This window comes from Octopus bimaculoides, chromosome 2 (assembly GCF_046866305.1).
Source record: "Octopus bimaculoides isolate indiv1 chromosome 2, ASM4686630v1, whole genome shotgun sequence".
NCBI classification, from domain to species: domain Eukaryota; kingdom Metazoa; phylum Mollusca; class Cephalopoda; order Octopoda; family Octopodidae; genus Octopus; species Octopus bimaculoides.
Window position 1 is genome coordinate 176,641,950 of NC_142929.1, and position 20,853 is coordinate 176,662,802.

At 33.1% G+C, this 20,853-nt stretch overlaps 1 protein-coding gene across 15 annotated transcripts in view; it reads left to right on the plus strand.

The window, feature by feature from the left end:
* The window catches only part of LOC106871733 (clathrin interactor 1), a 177,127-nt gene that overhangs the window by 80,890 nt on the left and 75,384 nt on the right, over window positions 1-20,853 (plus strand). For 6 of the 15 annotated variants that reach the window (XM_089348097.1, XM_089348103.1, XM_089348100.1 and 3 more), the window contains exons 5-6: window positions 15,595-15,726; window positions 17,958-18,144. In XM_089348097.1, the coding sequence (XP_089204223.1) occupies window positions 15,595-15,726; window positions 17,958-18,144 (319 nt within the window). Of the gene's footprint in view, window positions 1-15,594; window positions 15,727-17,954; window positions 18,145-20,853 lie in introns of all 15 variants that reach the window. The other 9 variants (XM_052965741.2, XM_089348099.1, XM_052965736.2 and 6 more) reach the window with 3 other exon arrangements.

Genomic DNA, 20,853 nt, shown 5'->3' on the forward strand with positions numbered 1-20,853 from the left:
ACATTTTTAAAAGCATTACTATATATTCCTGTCTGCTAGTTAAACTGAAGTATGTATAAAATTTGTTTCCAAGTTTAGATACTGCAAAAAAGTGTGTAGTAGTAGATTTCAGCTTAATGCTTATGGAAAATGCAACACCTTATTGACTTTTGGTTCACCTTTTTTTGATTTTACCCACCTAAAAAATGTAGACCTAAATCATTGCAGATCATAATTTATTGCATTCCTGATAACTCAGTAAAAACTTCAATGTTAAGGTTCTGGGCAACTAACCCTCATGATCATGAATTTAAACCATGTTGCAGCAGGCTGCATGAAAGCTATCAATACCAACCTCCCTCTGATTGTACTACACCTTAGACTTAAGAAACATGAAGCACCAAACTAGGTACCATATAATATCTGATCTATTGTAGATAGCCCTTCAACCCCATGTATGATGTGCATAATATTGATTTCGTTTAACTAGTTACAAAAATGACATTTAGTCATTGTATTATGACCATCAGTGTAAGAATGTCTGTATGAACACTGTCCACATTGTAAGAATGTCTGTATGAACTCCCTCTACACTGTAAGAATGTCTGTAGGGACACTGTCCGTATTGATGAGATTCTGGTGAGCTAAGTTTAATCTAACTTTGTTTGAGTCCTGGTTGAAGTTTTTCATTTCAGTTACATCTTATGTTTTTGGTTTTGAGCTGTTATAATAGCATGATGTGCATAGGTTGCACTAGGTTGACTTGTCCTTGATATGCTATTTACTGATAAAGATTCCTGTGGTGCTGTAGCATTCAATTAAACATTGTAGTATATTTCTATTGTTTTATATTACTGATATTTATTTTATAAAACTAAGAAGGATGAAAAGCAAATTTGGCTTTAGTGTGGTTTGAAATCAGAACTATAAAGCACATGATACTTTAATATGTTTAACCCTTTCATTACCGTATTTATTTTGAGATGCTCTCTGTTACTTTCAGTTATTTTAGACATAACAAAGAATTTAGTAAAATAATTTAGTTATCATTAAGCTAGTGTTAGGAACATAAATTGTGACTAAGATTTAGTGGAAGATTTTAATTCAAAACTTATGAAAACAAGACATTTGTACTACAGAGCCAGAACCGGTTTCAGGCAGGTTGGTAACGAAAGGGTTAAGCTGTCCATCTCTACTATTTTGGCTTGAGAGAGGTGGAAATTCAATTTTAAATAAAATAGTCTCCATGATTTACTGTACCTAATTACCTTTATAAAGGATTATTGTTTAGGAATGAATGTGTTGGTTCTGCAATAGTAGACATCTGGTCCTTTTTGAAAACTGGAGGTTTAATGTTCTAAGTTGAATGTTGCTAATGAGTATTTGTGTTGTACATTATATTGTGGAGTATTTCCCAAAGGTGTAGTGACAGAATAAGTTGTCATATTTACATTGCTGAGTGCAGAATGTCTCATACAGAATGTTCACATCTGACAAAGATGTTGAAATTGCATGTACTTGTCATTTGTGTGTAAATAATAAAGAAGGACTAAAGAGTGTAAGAATGTGCATGTCAGGAGATGAGAAAACTGAAACCTGAGGTACTGTATTGTTGATAAAAAGTGGTATGCCTTTAATTTTTGTACACCTTTTCTAACTTAGCTGACACTATCAAGTTACTGAAAACAATTCAAAGAGAGTTACCTCCTGCACTCTATGTATTGAATTTTTGTTTACTATACAAGCTGTTTCAGTGAATTTTACTAATGAGATATACACTCTCTCACACATACACAAATTATCAGAGATCCATAAAGTAGAATGTACAGTGAAAGTGGAATGAGAAACGCAAGGTCTGAGTCATTAATTTAATCATTTATGTCAACGAACACTTATAACCTGCAGTAGTGGCAACATAGCAGCTGTGCTGTTGATCATGTTAATATTCTCCTGTATGTTTTTTCCATACCATACATATAGAGCAGTAACACCATCATTTGGCCTATAAGAACCTTTAGCCAAGAAAAGATCATTTTATCTGTTGCTTGCCAAGTAATATTGTTATTAAAAATGTTTTGTTCCTCATCCATTATTATGTTGCTGTTTTGTTGGGGTTTTTTTTCCTCTCTTTTTACCTCCTCTGTTGTTACCATAATGGATTCTGCTGCCATTTGCTACTATTCTCCACTTAAAGAACCTATTTATTATATTTACTCATTCTTCACATTCTGTTGTTTTTTATTTCAAAATTCTACTTTTTATGATGACCACTTCTCTAGAATATTCATTTCTCTGCCAACTGATTTCCATATAATTCACTAACCTTTAACTTTTCCATTTCTGTACCAACTATTGCTAACCTCATTATTTCTCTCCCATTGCTTTCTCAGATGGTTTTTATAACCACTGGGAAATGTCCCTCATTGTTAGCTAAAAGATGAAGAAGGAAAAAAGAAAATGGAGGCTTTCTAATCTAAATTGCTAACAAGTTATAGAGTTTACAAATACAAGAAAGAATATAATGATAATTTAGTTTTATCATACCTGACTAAAAGAATAAGAATGATGTTTTTAAAAAGTTTTGTAAAAGTATTTCTACTTTAATAAGTTAGTAGGATTGTTGTTTTCATTATCTTACGAATGCTTCTTAATTAACTATTCATTTATGAAATAGGGGTTCAACCTATCTTTAGACAAGTAAATAAAAGCAAACAGTAATTGAACTTGCAGAGGGGCAAAACATGATGAGTGTTGGGCCATCAAGAAGCTTCTACATAGTCTCTTAACTTGTTCTATACAGTAACCAACATTCTGTCATCACATTCCTGATTATCTTTAAAAAATAGGGACTACATAGATGTTCCCTCTGATTTTTAGTATTCATTATGTGCAAAATTTTTCCTGTGACAAAAGTATGCACCCATGGAATGTATAATAATGTATATTTATTAATTACTAAATTAATAATTACACTACATTATTTTAGGCAACTGACCATTTTCTACTTCAATTAGTTTCTTTTATGCTATCATTAATTTCTTGTTTACCAATTCCAAAATGTGTGTGCATATGTACACAAGTACACAGCTTTGAGAACTCAATGTGCCATGCATTTTAAATTGTAAAGCTTAAGAGATAATAAATATTGAATGAATACCACTGTTAGAAATATTGATTGACTGTTTGTTTCAATTTGCTATCTCTCTCCTATGAATTTACTCAAGCAGGTCTACTCAGCGAATGCAATATCAAATGCAATAAGCCTTTGCATGTTTTGAACCCATGTATTTGTATAGCCATTAGATCAGTATCAAAGTTTCACAGTTTATTGTAATGATTGATGTCCTTCAATATCTTAGATGTTGGACGGCTGCTTAGATAAGAAATTTACTGTTTAATATTAAAGGCTTACATATTGTGACATATATATTAGTTTTGAAATAAGGATGAATTCTCACCCATGGTGCAAGAAATAGAGATCAGTTGCTTAGTCTTTCATAATCAGAAGAGTTATCCATCAAAAAATGACCTCATTTGGCTTCAGTGAGTTGGAGAATGAGATCTGTGACACTCATGCTTTTATTAAAGACTTTATCAAAGTGAAATAGTTACAACTGAGAATTAAACCTGGATGGTAGACTTAGTTTACCAAGACCTTCTCATGCCAACTTATCCTATAAATTATACTGTGGAATGAACCCATATAAAACATAGTACTTTGCTGTTAGTTATGACCAATTCCAAATTCATATGGAATGGGAATGAGGTTTTATTATATTCTCGCCTTTCTCGAAAACATTACTAATGTAAAAACTGAATTTCTTTCAAGTGGTGATCAAAACCATGAGCTTATTAGTTGCTCATGAGGTATTCAAATGCTTGCCACTGTTTCTGGTGTCTAGATCACAAGGTTAGTCACAGTGAAAGACAGGAGTAAAGATGGTATATTCATATCCAGTGTTTTGCTGGTATATTTTATAGCAACTCCAGTGGAGTAAAAGTTAGAGTGATAATTGAATTGAAAACAGACAAGGACAAAACTAGACAGGGTAAAACATCCAGTTTCACTGGATGTTTTACTTTATCAAATGCTATGTCAAACTCTAGGTGTAAATAGAGATTTCTTTTGACGAGCAAGAGGGTCTTTACATTAGAGAAGTAAGTTCACAAAGTGTGAATTGAATTTGGACAGTGACATCCTCTGTTGTCTCACGACTAATCTCATTCTATATTTTGAACTGCAAGCTTCTCATGTCACTAGGTCATACCTCCTCCACCTCATTTTCGTTGGTGTATAGCTTTACTGATCTTTATTCCCCACTCCAGAAAGGATGATTGGCTGTTTGAAATTTTATAATCTATTTCTAAATTCAGTTGCATGCTCATGCTTATGTGCAAAAACAAACAAACACATTTATAATCAGATTCCTGTTTATCTTAATTACTTATCAATTTTTTTTTTTTTTAAATTAGATCACAAAGTACAATGAAACACCTTTGGATCTTAACACTTATAAAACATAACACATATTAATTCATGAAGACACTGAATACTTAAATTCTTTCTTCTGGTTAATTGTGTTAAAAAGAAATAACTACATGGTTTAAATTTACTGTGATATTAAGGAACTATGTTGTCTTTAGTTCAAATATTGTTATAGAAATGATGTTGCACCATTAGGCATTTCACACTGTTCTGTATTCCTTATCGATACATATAAATTTGATATGGGCGATTCTTTCTTGTCTTGGGATTCACGGTCAAACGGCTGGGTGGAATTGTGCGAAACATTACACAGATGTGTAGAATGATCTGGTGGTGATGCTGGGCTTTGTATTTTTTTCATAGCTCCCATAGTTACCGAGATAATCTGCTATGATAATACTCTTGTGTTTATGAATGAAAAAAGAAAGGGTGATGTCAGACTTGGTAGTGGGATGATGAAAACTGTACACTGAAAAAATAAATCAAACAGTGTTTCAACTCTGTGTGAACATATGTGTGTGTATGTAGAAGGGTTGTATGTGAATGTGTGTGTGTGCACGCAATGGAAGTGGGATGGTTCATCTTTGTTCGCTTAGTATTTGGGTTTATTTTTTGATTTGGTTGAATCTTGGTTGGTTTGTTTTTTTTGTTGGTCAATTATTTTTAGCATTTTGACAGAAAAAAGTCATTCTAAAATTGTTTTTTAATGTAAACATGCCCAAACAAGTTGAATGCTTACACAGAGCAGGTTTTACAGCCACATCATCCAAACCAACCATGTGAAACCGGGCTTAGCTGCTAGTTATACATAATCTTAAGACATATTAGAAGAAGAAAAAAAAGAAAAGAAAGAAATACATTACTTTTAATTTTTAAATTAATTTAGATTAACTAATTTTAAAGTCTTGAGTTATGTCATGCTGAAGAATCCAGAAAGTAGACCAAATATTGCTATCTATGACTACCAGAGACTTTAAGGACTTCATCTCATGAAAATTAATATGGAAATATATGTATGCTCTTTTCACTCTTTGATAATGATTTTTCAGTATGAGAAAAATTAAGTTAGAAGCAATTCTCTCCCCTTTAGTAGCATGCTCTCTCTCCTTAAGTACCAATTCCCAGTAATTCCACCATGTCTAAGATGAGTTGTTATAGAAATAAGTTTTTCATTTTTCTGGTCTTTTAATAACACTAATTTTATGTCTATATTTCTGAGCTGAGTTACTATTAATAATCATTTCAGTTTTCCAGAGATTTAACCTCATCAATCTTGTTTTTGTATTTTTTCTTACATGACAACCTGTCTAATCTTTGATCAAGTTTAGGTGCTCTAGTTTTACGTCTGTACTTATATATACATATATTTCTCTTGGCTGTGTTTTAACTAAGAAGCTTTATTTCTGATGCAAGATTTCAAAGTTGTTAATCATTGCATTAGGAAAAATAAATTCTAAATCCAAACTGTGTCTACAGAAATGTTATTTTTCTAAAAGCAATTGAAAGTTGGATCAATCAAAATACGGTGCAAAAACTTTAAAATGATGAGATTGTCTGGAAAATATAAATTTTTAGATTTTACAGTGTTTTACCAAGAGTTTTTCCTGATCATCTTAGGGGATGAGGTTTTAAATCAATGCACATACATATTGTTTGTATCAGTGGAAGTGGAATTTAGCAATAATAAATAAAGGTTTGCAATTCAAAATTATCCAAGATATATATGATATTTTATATATCATCATCATCATATATATACGCTCTTTCACATTGAAATTCAAGCTGGAAGGTCAATAATAAAGAAGTGAGATATGAGCACAGATGGTGCTAAGCATTGTTGAGTCAAAATGCTACCTGATAATTAAGTTTGTTTGGTAACATTGAATGATGATAATGAAAACATGATGGATTACACTAATTAACATAGTTATACATTGATAGCTATAAATATGCAATTTTCTTTTGAGCTATCCATATATAATAGACAAATATATTTCATGTAAATAAGGCATTCAAGACCTTCCCAACACAGCAGAAGTGATATCCTAAAACCATGGTGCCACATAAAAAGCACTGGTGTGGGTGTTGGTTCCACTTAAAAATACTGGTACTGGTTCCACATAAAAAGCACTGGTACTGGTGCCACATAAAATGCACTGGCATTGATGTCACGTAAAAAGCACTGGTGATGGTGGCACATAAAAAGCACCTAGTATACTGTGTAAAGTGGTTGGTATTAGGAAGGGCATCCAACTATAGAAACCAAGCCAAAACAGACTATGAAACCTGGTGCAGCTCCTCACCTTGCCAGTTCCTATCAAGCTGTACAACACATGCCAGCATCGAAAACAGATGTTAAATGTTGATGAAGATGATGAAGTTCTTAAACAATCAAATCTATAAACTAACTATAAATCAAAAACATATAATAAAAAAGTTTGAATTGTTTTCTTGTTAATCAACACTTAGTAGACAATATTAGCTCACTTAGACATGTATTCAAATTTGTAAATAATTCATTAAATCAAAAAATACAAATATCGATAATCTTTGGAAATCATTAAACAGCTTTTGTGATAATTTTTTAAAATGTTGACTATTCCCTTTCTCCACTGAATGCATCATATACTAGAATCAATTGAAGCATGGTGTAAAAAATAGAAATGACATATTTTTGATTGATAGTGGGGAAGCTAAGAACTATTTTCCATGTCTCAGTGTTCTGGATTGAAAATAGATGCCACTCCTACTTCATAGTACACTGTCATTTTAAACTTTGCTATATACATCCTTTTACAAATCTTATTACTCTGATACCTAAGTTTACCTGACTAACAATAGTATTCTACTCTTAATTGACAGTTGATAGACAAATTAGCATGCAAGAAATATAGCTGAATAAACAGTTATTCTAACAATCACTATTTTAAAATCTAGCCCACTTTTGTTGGCAAGATGTTGTTTTGTTCCAAGTAAGCGCACATTGAGTAGACTATGATCAAAATCATTCCCTCTACAATCATCTCATCTGTTTTTTTTTTGTTTTTTTTTTGAATATCTAGAACGACATTGCCCAATGTATCCACTGTTCTTATCAATTGATAGGATATTAAACTCTTTAGCATTCAGATTACTCTGTGAGATGTAATACTTATCTATTCACACTGTTTTGAATTAATCAGGCATTATCTCATAACTTTGAGATTTCAATGATGTGATTGCTTGATTTTTAGTATGACATTGTTAGGTGTGAAAGGCCAGATCTGGACAGGTTAAACATGCAATAGATAGAATATTTGGGACCTAATATGGCTGGTTTAAATACTAGAGTTAAAGGAGATATGAAGTAGAGTGACCATGTAGCAGCTCCGTCATTGGTCTGTTATTAACTGTGTGCTTGTTTCGGTGGCCAGATATATTACATTGCAATACTCTTGATAGAAAATAAGGTGGCAGGCTGGCAGAATTGTTAGCACACTGGGTAAAATGCTTAGTAGCATTTTGTCTGTCTTTACATTCTGAGTTCAAATTCCACTGAGGTTGACTTTGCTTTCATCATTTCGGTATTGATAAAATAAGTACCAGTTGAGCACTGGGGTTGATGTAATCAACTTGTCTCCTCCTGAAATTGCTGGCCTTTTGCCAAAATTTGAAACTAATACTTTTGATACAAAATGATATACATTTTACTACAATTGATTAAGAAAGCATTAAAAAAAACAGCAAAATATTGCTAGTTGTATAGAGACAGTGAGGTGTTGAAATTAGCCAGACAATGAAAAAAATGTAATGCTCTTAGTCTTGGCTCTCTTCCAGAAGATTCTGTTATAAAAGAAATGAAAAAAGAGATAAATAATTTTTTTTTAAGTATTAAAATTTCTAAGAAAGTTAATTTGATGAGAATGAAAAATTTGAAAAACGGGACGAGATCCTGCAGCCCTCCAGTAAGCACCTATGAATTAATCTCCTTTACTTATCTTATAGTTTTAGCTTATTTTTTTACTAAGTAAGGAAAAAATGTAAAGAAAGGAAAACAACAAAATAAGATTGTGTATAATACTATTCTGGATTTTAACTGGTGACATAAAAATCTCAAGTTCAAACTCTACCCCAATTGTATTATATAATGACTCTTCTGTCATCCACCTGCTACCTCTCCCACCCATGGCTAGATGGGTAAAATGTTGAGGAGTTGGACGACATGGTCTTGTTCATATTTTAACTTGGCAGGATTTGTGAAGTGCCTTTTAAATCTGCTACATAAATATGTGGTTGCATCAGTACAGTTACTACTGTATATAATGGTTGAATAGACATCTGTCAGAAGGGCATTGTTCCAACAATATTCAAATATTCATATTTGTAAAAGCCATTCCATATGTTGATGCAAAGCAATAAGTAAAAGATCATCATGTATTTGTTTAATTAAAAGTAAACTAAACCTTATTTCAAAAAGCTGAATGGCAGGTACCATTCCCATTTCATATTTTAACAAAGGGAACTGTCTCAAGGTTATTCAACCATTACTATTGTGATTACTATTCGTGTATATTTAACCATTTTTGAATAATTAAGTTAATTCAATTCAAACAAATATAAAATACAGAAAGCAAGTTTTTAATTTTTTTAATTATTTATTTTATATCTATTATTTCATGATATCAGAGTGATGAATGGTAGAATCATAGCACATCAGACAAAATGCCTTATAGTATTTAGTTATATCACTTTATGTGTTTTGAGTTTAAAACTTGCTGGGGCTAACATTGTCTTTCCTCCTTACAGGGTTAATAAAATAAGTACCAGTCAAGTACTAGTGTTGTTCTAAAAGTGCCAGTCAAGTAGTAGGGTCAATCTAAATGATTTTACCCTCCCACAAAATGTGTGACCTTGTACCTATTTTAGAAACTATTTCGTGTTATCATGGGTTGATTGATTCTTATAGATTTAGATGTTTCCATATACATTATTGGAGTTTTGCTTTTATTTCTCTATTATCTCCATTGAATGACCCTTAACATCTTATTGCAGATCAGTGCACCTCTAAAATAAAGCTAATTGATTATTCTGTTATTTAGATTGAGGTACATTTGAGTAATACGTCTTAACTAGAAACAAAACAATAAATATTATAGATCATTGTAATAAGTAGTCAACCCCACAATGTAACACACATTAACATCATGGCCACTCCACTTCATTAAGTTCTTTAAAGCTTTCTTTTGAGTATTGATACAGCTAATGCTTCAATGCTATACAGTATTACTTCTCTGACATACAGGTCATGAAAGCATCATTTTTTATACAAGAAAATGTTATCTTCCTTTTAATAACAGCTAGACAGGCTTTCTTGTCTTCGCCATCTCACCTCTGGTTGTAGAGTATTCTATTATGAAATTTAGAAGTAAAAAAGACATGAATATAAATAAATTTTCAGGCTATTAATCAATCCATAAGATGATAATTTTTTTTAAATATCTACACCTGTCTCTACAAGTTTAATCTCAATTGTCATCTGGTATCTTATTTCTAAGCTCAGGTTAATAACATTTATTCATTCATTTGGTAATCTCAAGTTAAGATAGACCTTACAAGTCTTCTTCTGAGCTCATGATCCTGTATTGCTATTAGGCATACCTTCCTGTGATTTTTTAATTTTGGTGTCAAAAATAATGAATTCTACTTTTTCAAAAGTAACTGATATCAGTGTGTGTGTCACTGTGATACATGGTTCACTTCCAACTGAGGTGAAAAAGAGGCAGCTATCCTCTGACAGATACCAGATCACATTTCAGTGGTTTTTCACTGGGTGTCTCTAACCCAGATACATGTCATACCAGATACATGTCAACTGGAGTAAGCTGAGCTCAGAACTTATATCAGGTAAAGTCATCGTGCCCTAAATTAATGACTAAGACATTAACATGTCTTATTACAGTTTCATTACAAAGAAATGTTTCTAGTTTAGGATTATGTACACATAATGAATTTTGGCAAACAAACCTTTTGAAACCTGCATAGTGTTCATTCATTCATTTTATGTTCATCTTTATGCAGACATGGATTAGCCAAGTACTTATTTGAGGCTGGTTGCTTTTCCTTTCACTCCACCCTTACCGCTTTTATATATGCAATTTTTTTTTTCTTATTCCACCTCTCAGAGCTACAAGAAATAATGCACATATATGTGTGTGTATGTATATATGTATGTCTGTCTGACTACTTGTCTGTCTGTCTACACACACACACACACACATGCATATATATGTGTGTGTATATATACACATGCATATATATATATATGTACACACACACATACAGGCTTCTATGCAGTTTCCAAGTTCCAGTTTCACTCACAAGATATTGATTAACCTGAGGCAATAGAAGACATTTGCCCAATGTGCCACACAGTGAGATTGAATCCTAGACCACATACCTGTGTCTGTTCCATGATTGCATCTATGCCCTGCCTGCACCTACAAAAAAACCTTTTCAATTTAGAAGGTATGGTTAATAGTATAAAAAAAATTATCATTTTATTCAAATCAATTCATTTCATGCATTCAGATATATTTTTTAATGCCATTTTTGAAAACTGGAAGCTTTGATTATAAATAATATGAGAGATTGGTTAAAGTAACAGGTACAAAAGACCCTAATTGACACACTTCACCTTAAATAATCAATTATTTTATGGTTATTTATAAATTCTTGTTCGTTGATAAGGACTAAGCATGGTATATGAAGAGTGTTATGAGGGTTACTCTAAGTATTTCTTTGTGCATGTTATAGGTTTAGCTCAAGTACAGCTGACTGTGTCTTCATAGCAACAATAATATCAATTTTTCTAAATCTGTCTCACATAGTTATTACAGCTTCTCTTATAATCGTGAGACATGACTGAATAGGTCAGATAAAAAATAAAAAAAAGAAAATTACTATCAGCCGTTTGTAAATATATCATTTCTCCAGTCTATAGTCTTTAGGTCCTTTGAATATATTTTTTGTGTATGTGCGTGCATATCCCGTGTGTGTGTGTATTGTGCTATACTCTACAACTATAGATCTAATCTCAAACATTGAAATAACTGTTAAACAATATTTTGATTACCTAAACATAAACATATTTTACAGAGGATGAGCTACATCATACCTACTATTGTTGCTCATGGATCGTTTCCAAGGATTGACTTTACTTTTCTTGCAGCATGTGCTACAACTTCTAAAAGCCTTATATTCTTAGCAGCAGCTTAAGAGAAAAAATGTATAGCAGTTATATTTCCTCTCACCTTTTTAAATTTATTCAATGTAAATTTCCTAGTTTTACAATCTTATTGTTATAAAATTTATCCAATTTATAAGATTCCAGATGTCATTGCTTGTTCTGGTGCTCGTGCTGTTATTCATGCAGATTTAATTTCGTCTGTGGATTACTCAGCCTCTTGTACTAATTCTGTAGCTTTTTGTTAAAGTTAGAATCAGAATAGATCTGCAAAGCTCAGTTGCAAAGTCCAAGCAAGGGCAACATAAAAAGATAATGAAATGTCTCTATGAAGAATGTAGTTGAAGTATCAATTGATTTTACTGGTCTCTTATGAAACTAAAATGTTGAGCAATCTTGGTTTGCTTTAACCTGGTGTATATATGGCACTGAACACTGAATGTAAAATGTGATCAATGGGATATCTGCTTGAAGAAAGAATGTCATCAATGTGTTTAGCCTTGTCTTTATTAAGAGTGAAGCGGTGTTAAGATTTTGAATTCAAAATATGAGGACCTCGCTTTAAAGGTTGTTAAAAGGGTTATTCTTTATAATTTTACTTGTTTCAGTCATTTAGCTGCAGCCATGCTGGAGTACTGCCTTAAAGGGTTTTGGTCAAAGAGATTGACCCCGGGACTTATTCTTTGTAAGACTAGTACTTATTCTATCGGTCTCTTTTACCGAACCGCTAATTTACGGGGATGTAACCACACCAACACCGGTTGTCAAGTGATGGGTTGGGGGACAGACACTCACACACACACATATACAAATATATATATATATATATATATATATATATATATATATATATATGACGGGCTTCTTTCAGTTTCCGTCTACCAAATCCACTCACTTGCCCGAGGTGTCACGCAGTGGGACTGAATCTGGAACCTTGTGATTGAGAAGCAAGCTTCTTACCACGCAGCCACAACTGTGCCTATATGGTAAAGTTGACCTTGGAGGGTTTAGAACTCGGAACATAAAAAGACAGAGGGAATGCCGTTAAGCATTTTGCCTGGCATGCTAACGTTTCTGCCAGCTTTATTTCTTTTTAGAGAGAGAGATTTGAATATTATACCAAGCGAGTTCAGTAATTACATAGAAATTCTCTTGCTGACTTGCTTACCTCAACCATAAAATTTAACTAATCTCTTTGTCCATAGAAAATATTGAAGTAAGAATTTTCTTTCTTGAATAAACATATTGTTATTCTTTAAATAACTGTTTCTATTTGCAAGTATCACATGAGAATGTAAATTAAATCATTGGCTTACATAGTAAGATTGTTATAGCTGAACTTTTCAGTTTTCTAATCCTAGATGTACTCAGAAGGTCTGGTACTTGGTTCTAGCTTTTTGGTATTAAGCAGAAAGTAAATTCTTGCTTTTCATATGGTGGTGGTCTATCTCAGGTAACATTCCCAAATATTATTCCCAACAATTGGCTGAATTCAAGCATGTAAACACGTACTACTCATATCATCACCTTCCTCTTTATTTTACTATTTTTTAAAAATTTATTTTGGCATGATTTAAGTCAGCATGCAGTCTTGTATACACCCACCCAACATTCTCAGACTAGACCTTACTACTTTCCATCTCTCTCTTGAGCTTTCTCTACCATAAGATACCTCCTACTGACAGCATATGATACATTTTCATTCAACAAGAGTCATTCATTCACATAAAATATCTATACTAGCAAAGACACATCTATACAAATCAGCTCATTGCTTTAACAACCATAACCCCAACAACATTTCTGTGCTGAGCACTCATGTCAGGAAATCCTATAGTTTCTACTCTGCCTTTTGAGTTCAAATTCGACTGGGGTTAACTTTACTTTGCATTCTTCTAGGGTTGATAAAAAAAAATGATCAGGTATACACTAGGAAATTTATTCAGGTTTGTTCACTCTTTTCTTTTCTCTAATGATTATTTTTATCACAACCACCTCCAGCATCGATGCAGTTACCTAAGTAGCAGAAACTATTAACATGTTCCAATAAACAACAAAATAACCTGTACTGGCTATGAATTCAACATATATGTACTGTTAGTTCAGCTATTTTGGCATTCATGTAAAAGTTAGTAAAATATATATAAAGTAATAAATGATGGAATTAATTCTAAGGTGGTTTCTCTGGAAACATGTAAACAACATTTAAACTGGCTGGTTTACTTTCAACTATTTTGCCCAGCCAACTGTAACACAATTACAATCAAAGCAGAACCAGCTTTTATGAACAACTGAACCCAGCTTATCCATTGCTTAAAATAGTCTAACCCCCAACTGCTCTTTTTTCCCCCCCAGTCAGTCACCATTACAACCTTGACCTAACCTCAAACAAGTATTATCTCTGTCCTCCAGTGCATGAGAAACATAAAAGTAAAAAGGCTAGCAACATGGTTGACTCTCTTCAGACTACATAGGGAAAGGGGTGCAAAAACAAACAATAAAGAAACACATGTGAAGATATTCATTCACATATCGAATGAGAATAGGAAATGCATTTGCACATAAATATACACAGAAATTTGGGGACATGTATTGTTGAATTGTTAACAAGTTTATTTTGCAGTGGTGTGGTCATGCATTCAGTCTCACTCCACTGCACTCTCCTTCCATAAATTTATTAGATCTAACATATAGAGCCCCATCAAATGAGCTGTACATAGAATTTAAAGAGTCAGCTTTATTACACAATGTCACTGTGATTCTGCTTGTGGATCAGTCAAATACTCAACCACTTACCCTATAATTTAATAAATTGGTAGTTTATTGAACATCTAAACTCATTGTTGATACCAATGTAATATCCACATTTGCTCACTTAATAGAGAAACCCATATATATGTAGGTGCAGACATGACTGTATGGTAAGAAGCTTGCTTCCCAACCACATGGTTCCAGGTTCAGTCCCACTACATGACACCTTAGACAAATGTCTTTTACTATTGCCTCAGTCTAACCAAAGCCTTGTGGGTGGATTTGGTAGGCGGAAACTGAAAGAAGCTCATACATGTGTATGTGACCACTGCTTGACAACTGGTGTTGGTGTGTTTACCTCTCTTTAACTTAACAGTTCAACAAAGGAAACCATGGCGGTTTGGTAAGAAATTTGCTACTCAACTACACGGTTCTGGGTTTAGTCTCACTAGTGCTTTCTACTGTAGCCCTGGGCTGACCAAAACCTTGTGAGTGGATTTGGTACACAGAAACTGAAAGAAGCCCAACATAAAAATGAAAAATCATTAGGATATTCCGAGTAAATAGAAATGAGATGCCTCTAGTTTGAAACTTTTGTTTTGTCATTTATGAGACCCGTTTAAGTTGAAATCATTCTTTTGGTTATCAGGTTGAAATAGTGATCCTTTGGCTGTCAATGAATGAGACCCAGTTAGGTACCGTTGTGATCTTAGTTTGTTAAACTTCTAAATTCTTTCTTGGGATTTTAAAGCAACACTCACATGGTTTCTGGTTCAGTTCCACTATGTAGCATCTTGGGCTAGTATCTTCTACTATAAACCTGAGCCAATCAAAGCCTTGTTGGTGGCTTTGGTTGATGGAAGCTAAAAGAAACTTGTTTGTGTGTGTATGTGTGTTGGTCTTGATGTACAATAGTTCTAATTGAGCATCACTGTCACACAAACTTTGTCCTTCATGTTGAATCTTACATGAAAATATTTCCAGTCATGCAGAAGCATTACCTTGCTTGGAAACAGCTGAAGGTTGGTGACAGGAAGGGCATCCAAACAGAAAACTTTTCTATGCAAACCTGGAAAAGTGAACTTTAAAACAATGTTGATGATATTAATGATAATATTGAAATAAATAATTTCTTTCTATTTTTGTTTTGTTTCAGTACGGCAAAAAGGTAAAGAATTGATTGATTTCATCCAGGATGATGAGAGGCTAAGAGATGAACGGAAGAAAGCCAAAAAAACAAAAGACAAGTACATTGGAATGGCCAGTGACAGCCATGGTATCAGATATAGTAAGTTCTCAAGACAAGGTCTTTACTCTGTTTTATGCTTTATTTTTTTATTTTTTTTTTATACTGTTAAGAAAATAAAACTTACACTGGCAGAGATGACTCAGAAAAAATGCTATTTAGATACTTCACTTTTCTGAGTACAAATTTTTTTGTTGCTCCAGGGAACTGATAATCTTAGTATCTGAAATTATAATACTAACCCTATTCTGACTTTGACAGATATCAGCTTTCTGCCATGTCAAAGTAAGAATTTTAAATAACTTGCTTAGTTATGTAAACATACCTGTTAAGTTCACCACAGTCTGGATCTGTGATTTACATTTCTTTTTCACTTCCCTTCTGTGGTTATTGCCTTCTGGAAAGATAGGATCGTTATTTCTAACTTTCCTCCACTTGAAATCTGAGACTTTGAGACTACTTGTATTTTAAAAGTTAGTTTGAAGTTGAGAAGTAAGTTCCTGGCAAATTATGTCTGAAGTTCCTTTTGCTAAATCCTGCCCTTCTCAAGTGATCAGACTCTATTCTGATGTCCAAACTAATATTGAGATAGGTTTTCATTGATACATATTATTCATATTCAACTGCTGCTATTTAGATTTTGTTCCTAAACTGAACACATGCTTCTGATCACCTAATAAGAAGTCCTATGATTTTTTCCAAAACTATTTGAACACCTGATTTTATTAAGCAGCTAGAATTGCTTCTCTAAAATAGGCATAATTGTCAAAATTTTGCATTTTTGGCCACCTACAAATCTGAAGCTCTGTTCCTATAAATGAGATTGTTATTATCATTACCATTATTAATGCTGTGATTAATTTGTTACTTATTAAACCACTGCAGTTGTAGAAATGATTGCTTGAATGTCTTATCTTTGGGATATAACTCCATCCATCCATATTCTGATTTTTTCAGATTCTGGGGTTGACTTGACTTTTCATCTGATTGGTATTGATAAAATAATACTAGTCGTGTACAAGGTTTGATTTAATTAGCTATTTTCATAGTCTACAAGTTTATGACCTTGTACTAGTATGAGAAATCATTATTATTAGTATTATTATTAGTGTGGTGAAGTCACAGAAAGGGTAGACTGCCAGGCTTGTGATATTCATTAAATCCAGAGCCCAAGAAAACTAGTGTTTATCTGCCTAGGCAAAAATGTTTCAGTAAAATTCATAAATTTGGATAAGTTTATATGCTATGGAAATGAAACTGCTGTCATTTAAAGCAAAGCTCTTCAGAAAATCAAAATGTCTTTATTTCTTATGAAAGGCTTCACTTATTCAATTTGCTTAAAACTTATCCAATTTGTGAGTTTCACTAAAATCACATGCTATATACATCTTTTGAGGTATCCTGTCTTATTCCAGCATCATTGTTATTATATTTTCTCGAATCACCCATGATTTCAAGTGATGGTCTGAACAATAGACACTTGGTACTGCTAGTTTTTTATTGACTACTTCTGTATTTTAAAACCTGTGGCCCCTTCTGTAGTTTATTGTGGAGAATGCAGATATGTTGGCTGATATGGTCCCAGATAACTGAGAAGCCAGTATTTTGTGTATTGCATACATAACAAAGGCACTTAACTCTGAATGGCCAAATCCACCAAACTTTCCGTATGGGCCATGGGTTTTATGTGATTCACTGCTGTAAGTAGTGACAACACTATAAAAATGGCAAGGTTTTTTTTGTTTTCTTTTTTTATTCTACTGTGCTCAGTTAAATTCCTGCAACAAGAAAACCTTAATCTCATCAAAATGGAAGATAAACACTGGCTTAATAGGCCACAAATATCTGTAACTGGTCTCATAAATTTCTAATTACATAATAATCTTCATATGTTTGGTGAGTGGATGGCAGAATTGGCACAGCATTGGCCAAAATAACTGATGCTGTTTAGTTCCAATTTTTTCTGAGTTCAAATTTCACCCAGATCCACCTTTTCTTTAATCCTCCCAGAGTCAGTAAAATAGATATCAAATAATAAAACAAGCACTAGAGTTGATGTAATTGATTGGTTGTAAAAGAAGGTAATGATTATCCTAGCTTTCCCATGATCAGTAACTGAAAAGAGTAAAAATACATATCAACAAAAATATTTTGTAAAACAATATTTTCTATTATTTTTTTTTCCCCACTTGTTATTGTTGTTACTGTTTGTCCCTCCTCTGTGTTTTTTCTCTTTTTCTCTTTTCTTTCTTACCTTTCCAATATTATTGAAGGAGACCGTTATGATGAAGACTACCGCTCGACACCATCTGCAACGTCATCACACATTGGCAGGTTAGACGATATTGATGATTGGAATAGAGGCAAGAAGTCAGTTGCAAGTGAAGCAATAGATAAAGTAAAGGATCTCTGGCACCGTGCACATGGCAAGAAAAATATAGATGATGTTATAGACTATAGGTAAGACGTTCTTAATCGGGCTGGCAGGAAGGAAGGAAAGAAGGCAGGCAAGCAGGCAAACTTTTAACAAAAACAGAATTAAAACAAAAACTCTACCATCTCTCAGTAAGTTCCAACTGGCTGGTTTTTTCTGTTGGTTGGTTGGCTAGCTGACTGGCTGACTAGTGGTTTAATAAATTCACTTATTAATTCATTGGTTAATTGACCAGTTCATTGATTTTAAGGGTTGGGGGCTAGTTTATTGCTGTCTGATATACTGACTGGTAATTTGATTTGGCAGAATTGGTAGCATGCTGGTCGAAATGCTTAGCAGTATTTCGTCTGTCTTTACATTCTGAGTTCAAATTCCACCGAGGTCGACTTTGCCTTTCATCCTTCTGGGATCGATAAATTAAGTACCAGTTGTGTACTGGGGTCGATTTTATTGACTGGCCCCCTCCCCCAAAATTTCAGGCCTTGTGCCTATAATAGAAAAGATTATAACCTTCAAGCTGATTGGTTAATTGCCTAACTGACCAGCTGCTAATTAGCTTTGCAGTTAGCTAGCAGCTTTTTGATTGGCTGGGCAACAAGCTGACTGCCAATCTAGTTTAACCTTCTAGCTAGAGTTTTTTGGCTGATTGGTTGGTTATTTTGCTGGCAACCCATCAATCTACTGGACTGTTTGGCTATTTTGCCAGTAGTTGATTGACCCACTAAGTTAGTTGGTTGATTTATTCTGTGATCAGCTGACCAGTGGATTGGTTGGTTGGTTACCTTGCTGACTTTTATTTGGACTGGCTGATCAGCCATATCACCTTGGCTAGCTAACTAACAGACTATACTGGCCAGTAGACTTCACCCATTGACAGGTTCTTCATTGGGGATAGTAGAAGGGGATACTTAAAATAATTAATCTGAAAATTTATAAAATAATTAGAATTTTAAAAATGTTATTCTAAATTTTAAATGATACTAATTTATTTGAAAGAAATGCTAGTTTCTAAATGAGGTGGTGTTGATGGTGGTGGTGTTGATGTTTGGGTAATTACCAATCAGTGTTGAAGAAAGATGATGAATGGTTGTGTCAGGGTATTTCATTAAGCTGCGTTTTGAAGTTTTGGAATTGTGTGTATGTGTTGTGGATGGATGGTTTATCATGCTGAAGATTTAGTTGCGTTGTTATTCTGAGGTAGAAAAAAAAAATCCCACCAGGAACAAACTTTGCCTTTTATATTGCAATCGGGTTGATAAAAACATAAAAAATAGTAACAGTAAAATCAGTTATAGCCACAACCTAATTTCCCTTAACAAACTAGTAGAGCCCTTGTATTAAGACAAAAGAACTACTCTCCCCCAATGTACATGTACATACATATGGAAATAGTGATACATATGTAAATACACACACACACACACACACACATATATATGTAATATTTAGTGTATGCAGGCATATACATGTATGCATGTTTGTAGAGAAATATTGTTTCTTCTCTAAAAAATTAGATAGCCTGAAGAAAAGTGAATGTAGTAGGGTTCTTGTGCAATGCCCATCGCCTTTTTATGGTCTCCTTGCTTGATGGGATAAATATAACTGAGTGAAGTTTGTCCCTTTTCCTGGTCAGCTTATTGAAATCTTTCTTTATAGTAGTTTGAGGTTTGCATAGATTGGATTAGAGTTTTAATGACATGTAGATTATTATGTGTTAGGTTGCAAAAGTGTGTATTGTCTGTTAATAAATACAAACTGGAATATTTATATCTACACAGCCTACATTGTGTGTGTGTATATATATATATATATATATATATATCTATATATATATATATATATATAAATAGTTGAAATTTACAGATAAACAAAAGACGTAGACAGGTATATGAACAACATGTAAGTGTATTAGTTTGACACTTGGGAAAGTGAGAAAGTCTTTTATATTTTGAGCCTTCACTCATCAACAGAAAGGAATATGATATATGTATATACATACATACATACATACAATACAATACATACTCTACCTATTCAAACACCTGTACATGTATATATATGTAAAATCAATCATTTCTCATTTACCTGCATTCTATTATGCTGTTGATGGTCATGTCAGTAAGGTACTCATCAACAAGGCCAGAGGTAGTCTTGTATGACAGGAACTACGTTGGTTTTGTTGAAAGCCAAGGCATTTATTTATCAACAAACCAGTTTGTCCTACTCTTACAAGTAGCATCTGCAACACTGTTGTGGAAGATAAAAGTGCCCTATCCACTCGGAAATTTCAGCTCACTTGCTTAATGTTACTAGAAGCCTGGAGATTTTGCTGCTCTATAATATCCTTGTATATTTAGAAATTAATAGCTCTGTATTTCATGGTATGTTACAGTTTCTAGTTACTTTATTTATAAATTTTATAGCTGTAGAGAAAAAGGAATTATATTTTAACTTTGAGTCTTTAAGAATCCAAAATTTAAAAAATAAGCAAATTGGCTTCTGGCTTCTTTTAAATTGCGTCTTTATCCATCTTTCAGTTTGTTAAGTAATTTTCAGTTTTTTTGAAATTAAGATTTTTGTTTTGTGTTTGGTTAGTTTTGAAATAGGTAGGTGTTTCATATTTCTCTTGGCTGGATTTCAAATTCATATTCTTTCACGATCAACTGATTTTCAGGGTTTATATTCTGTATGTGTGTGTGTGTGTGTGTACATACAAGGGTAAGTCAAAACTTATA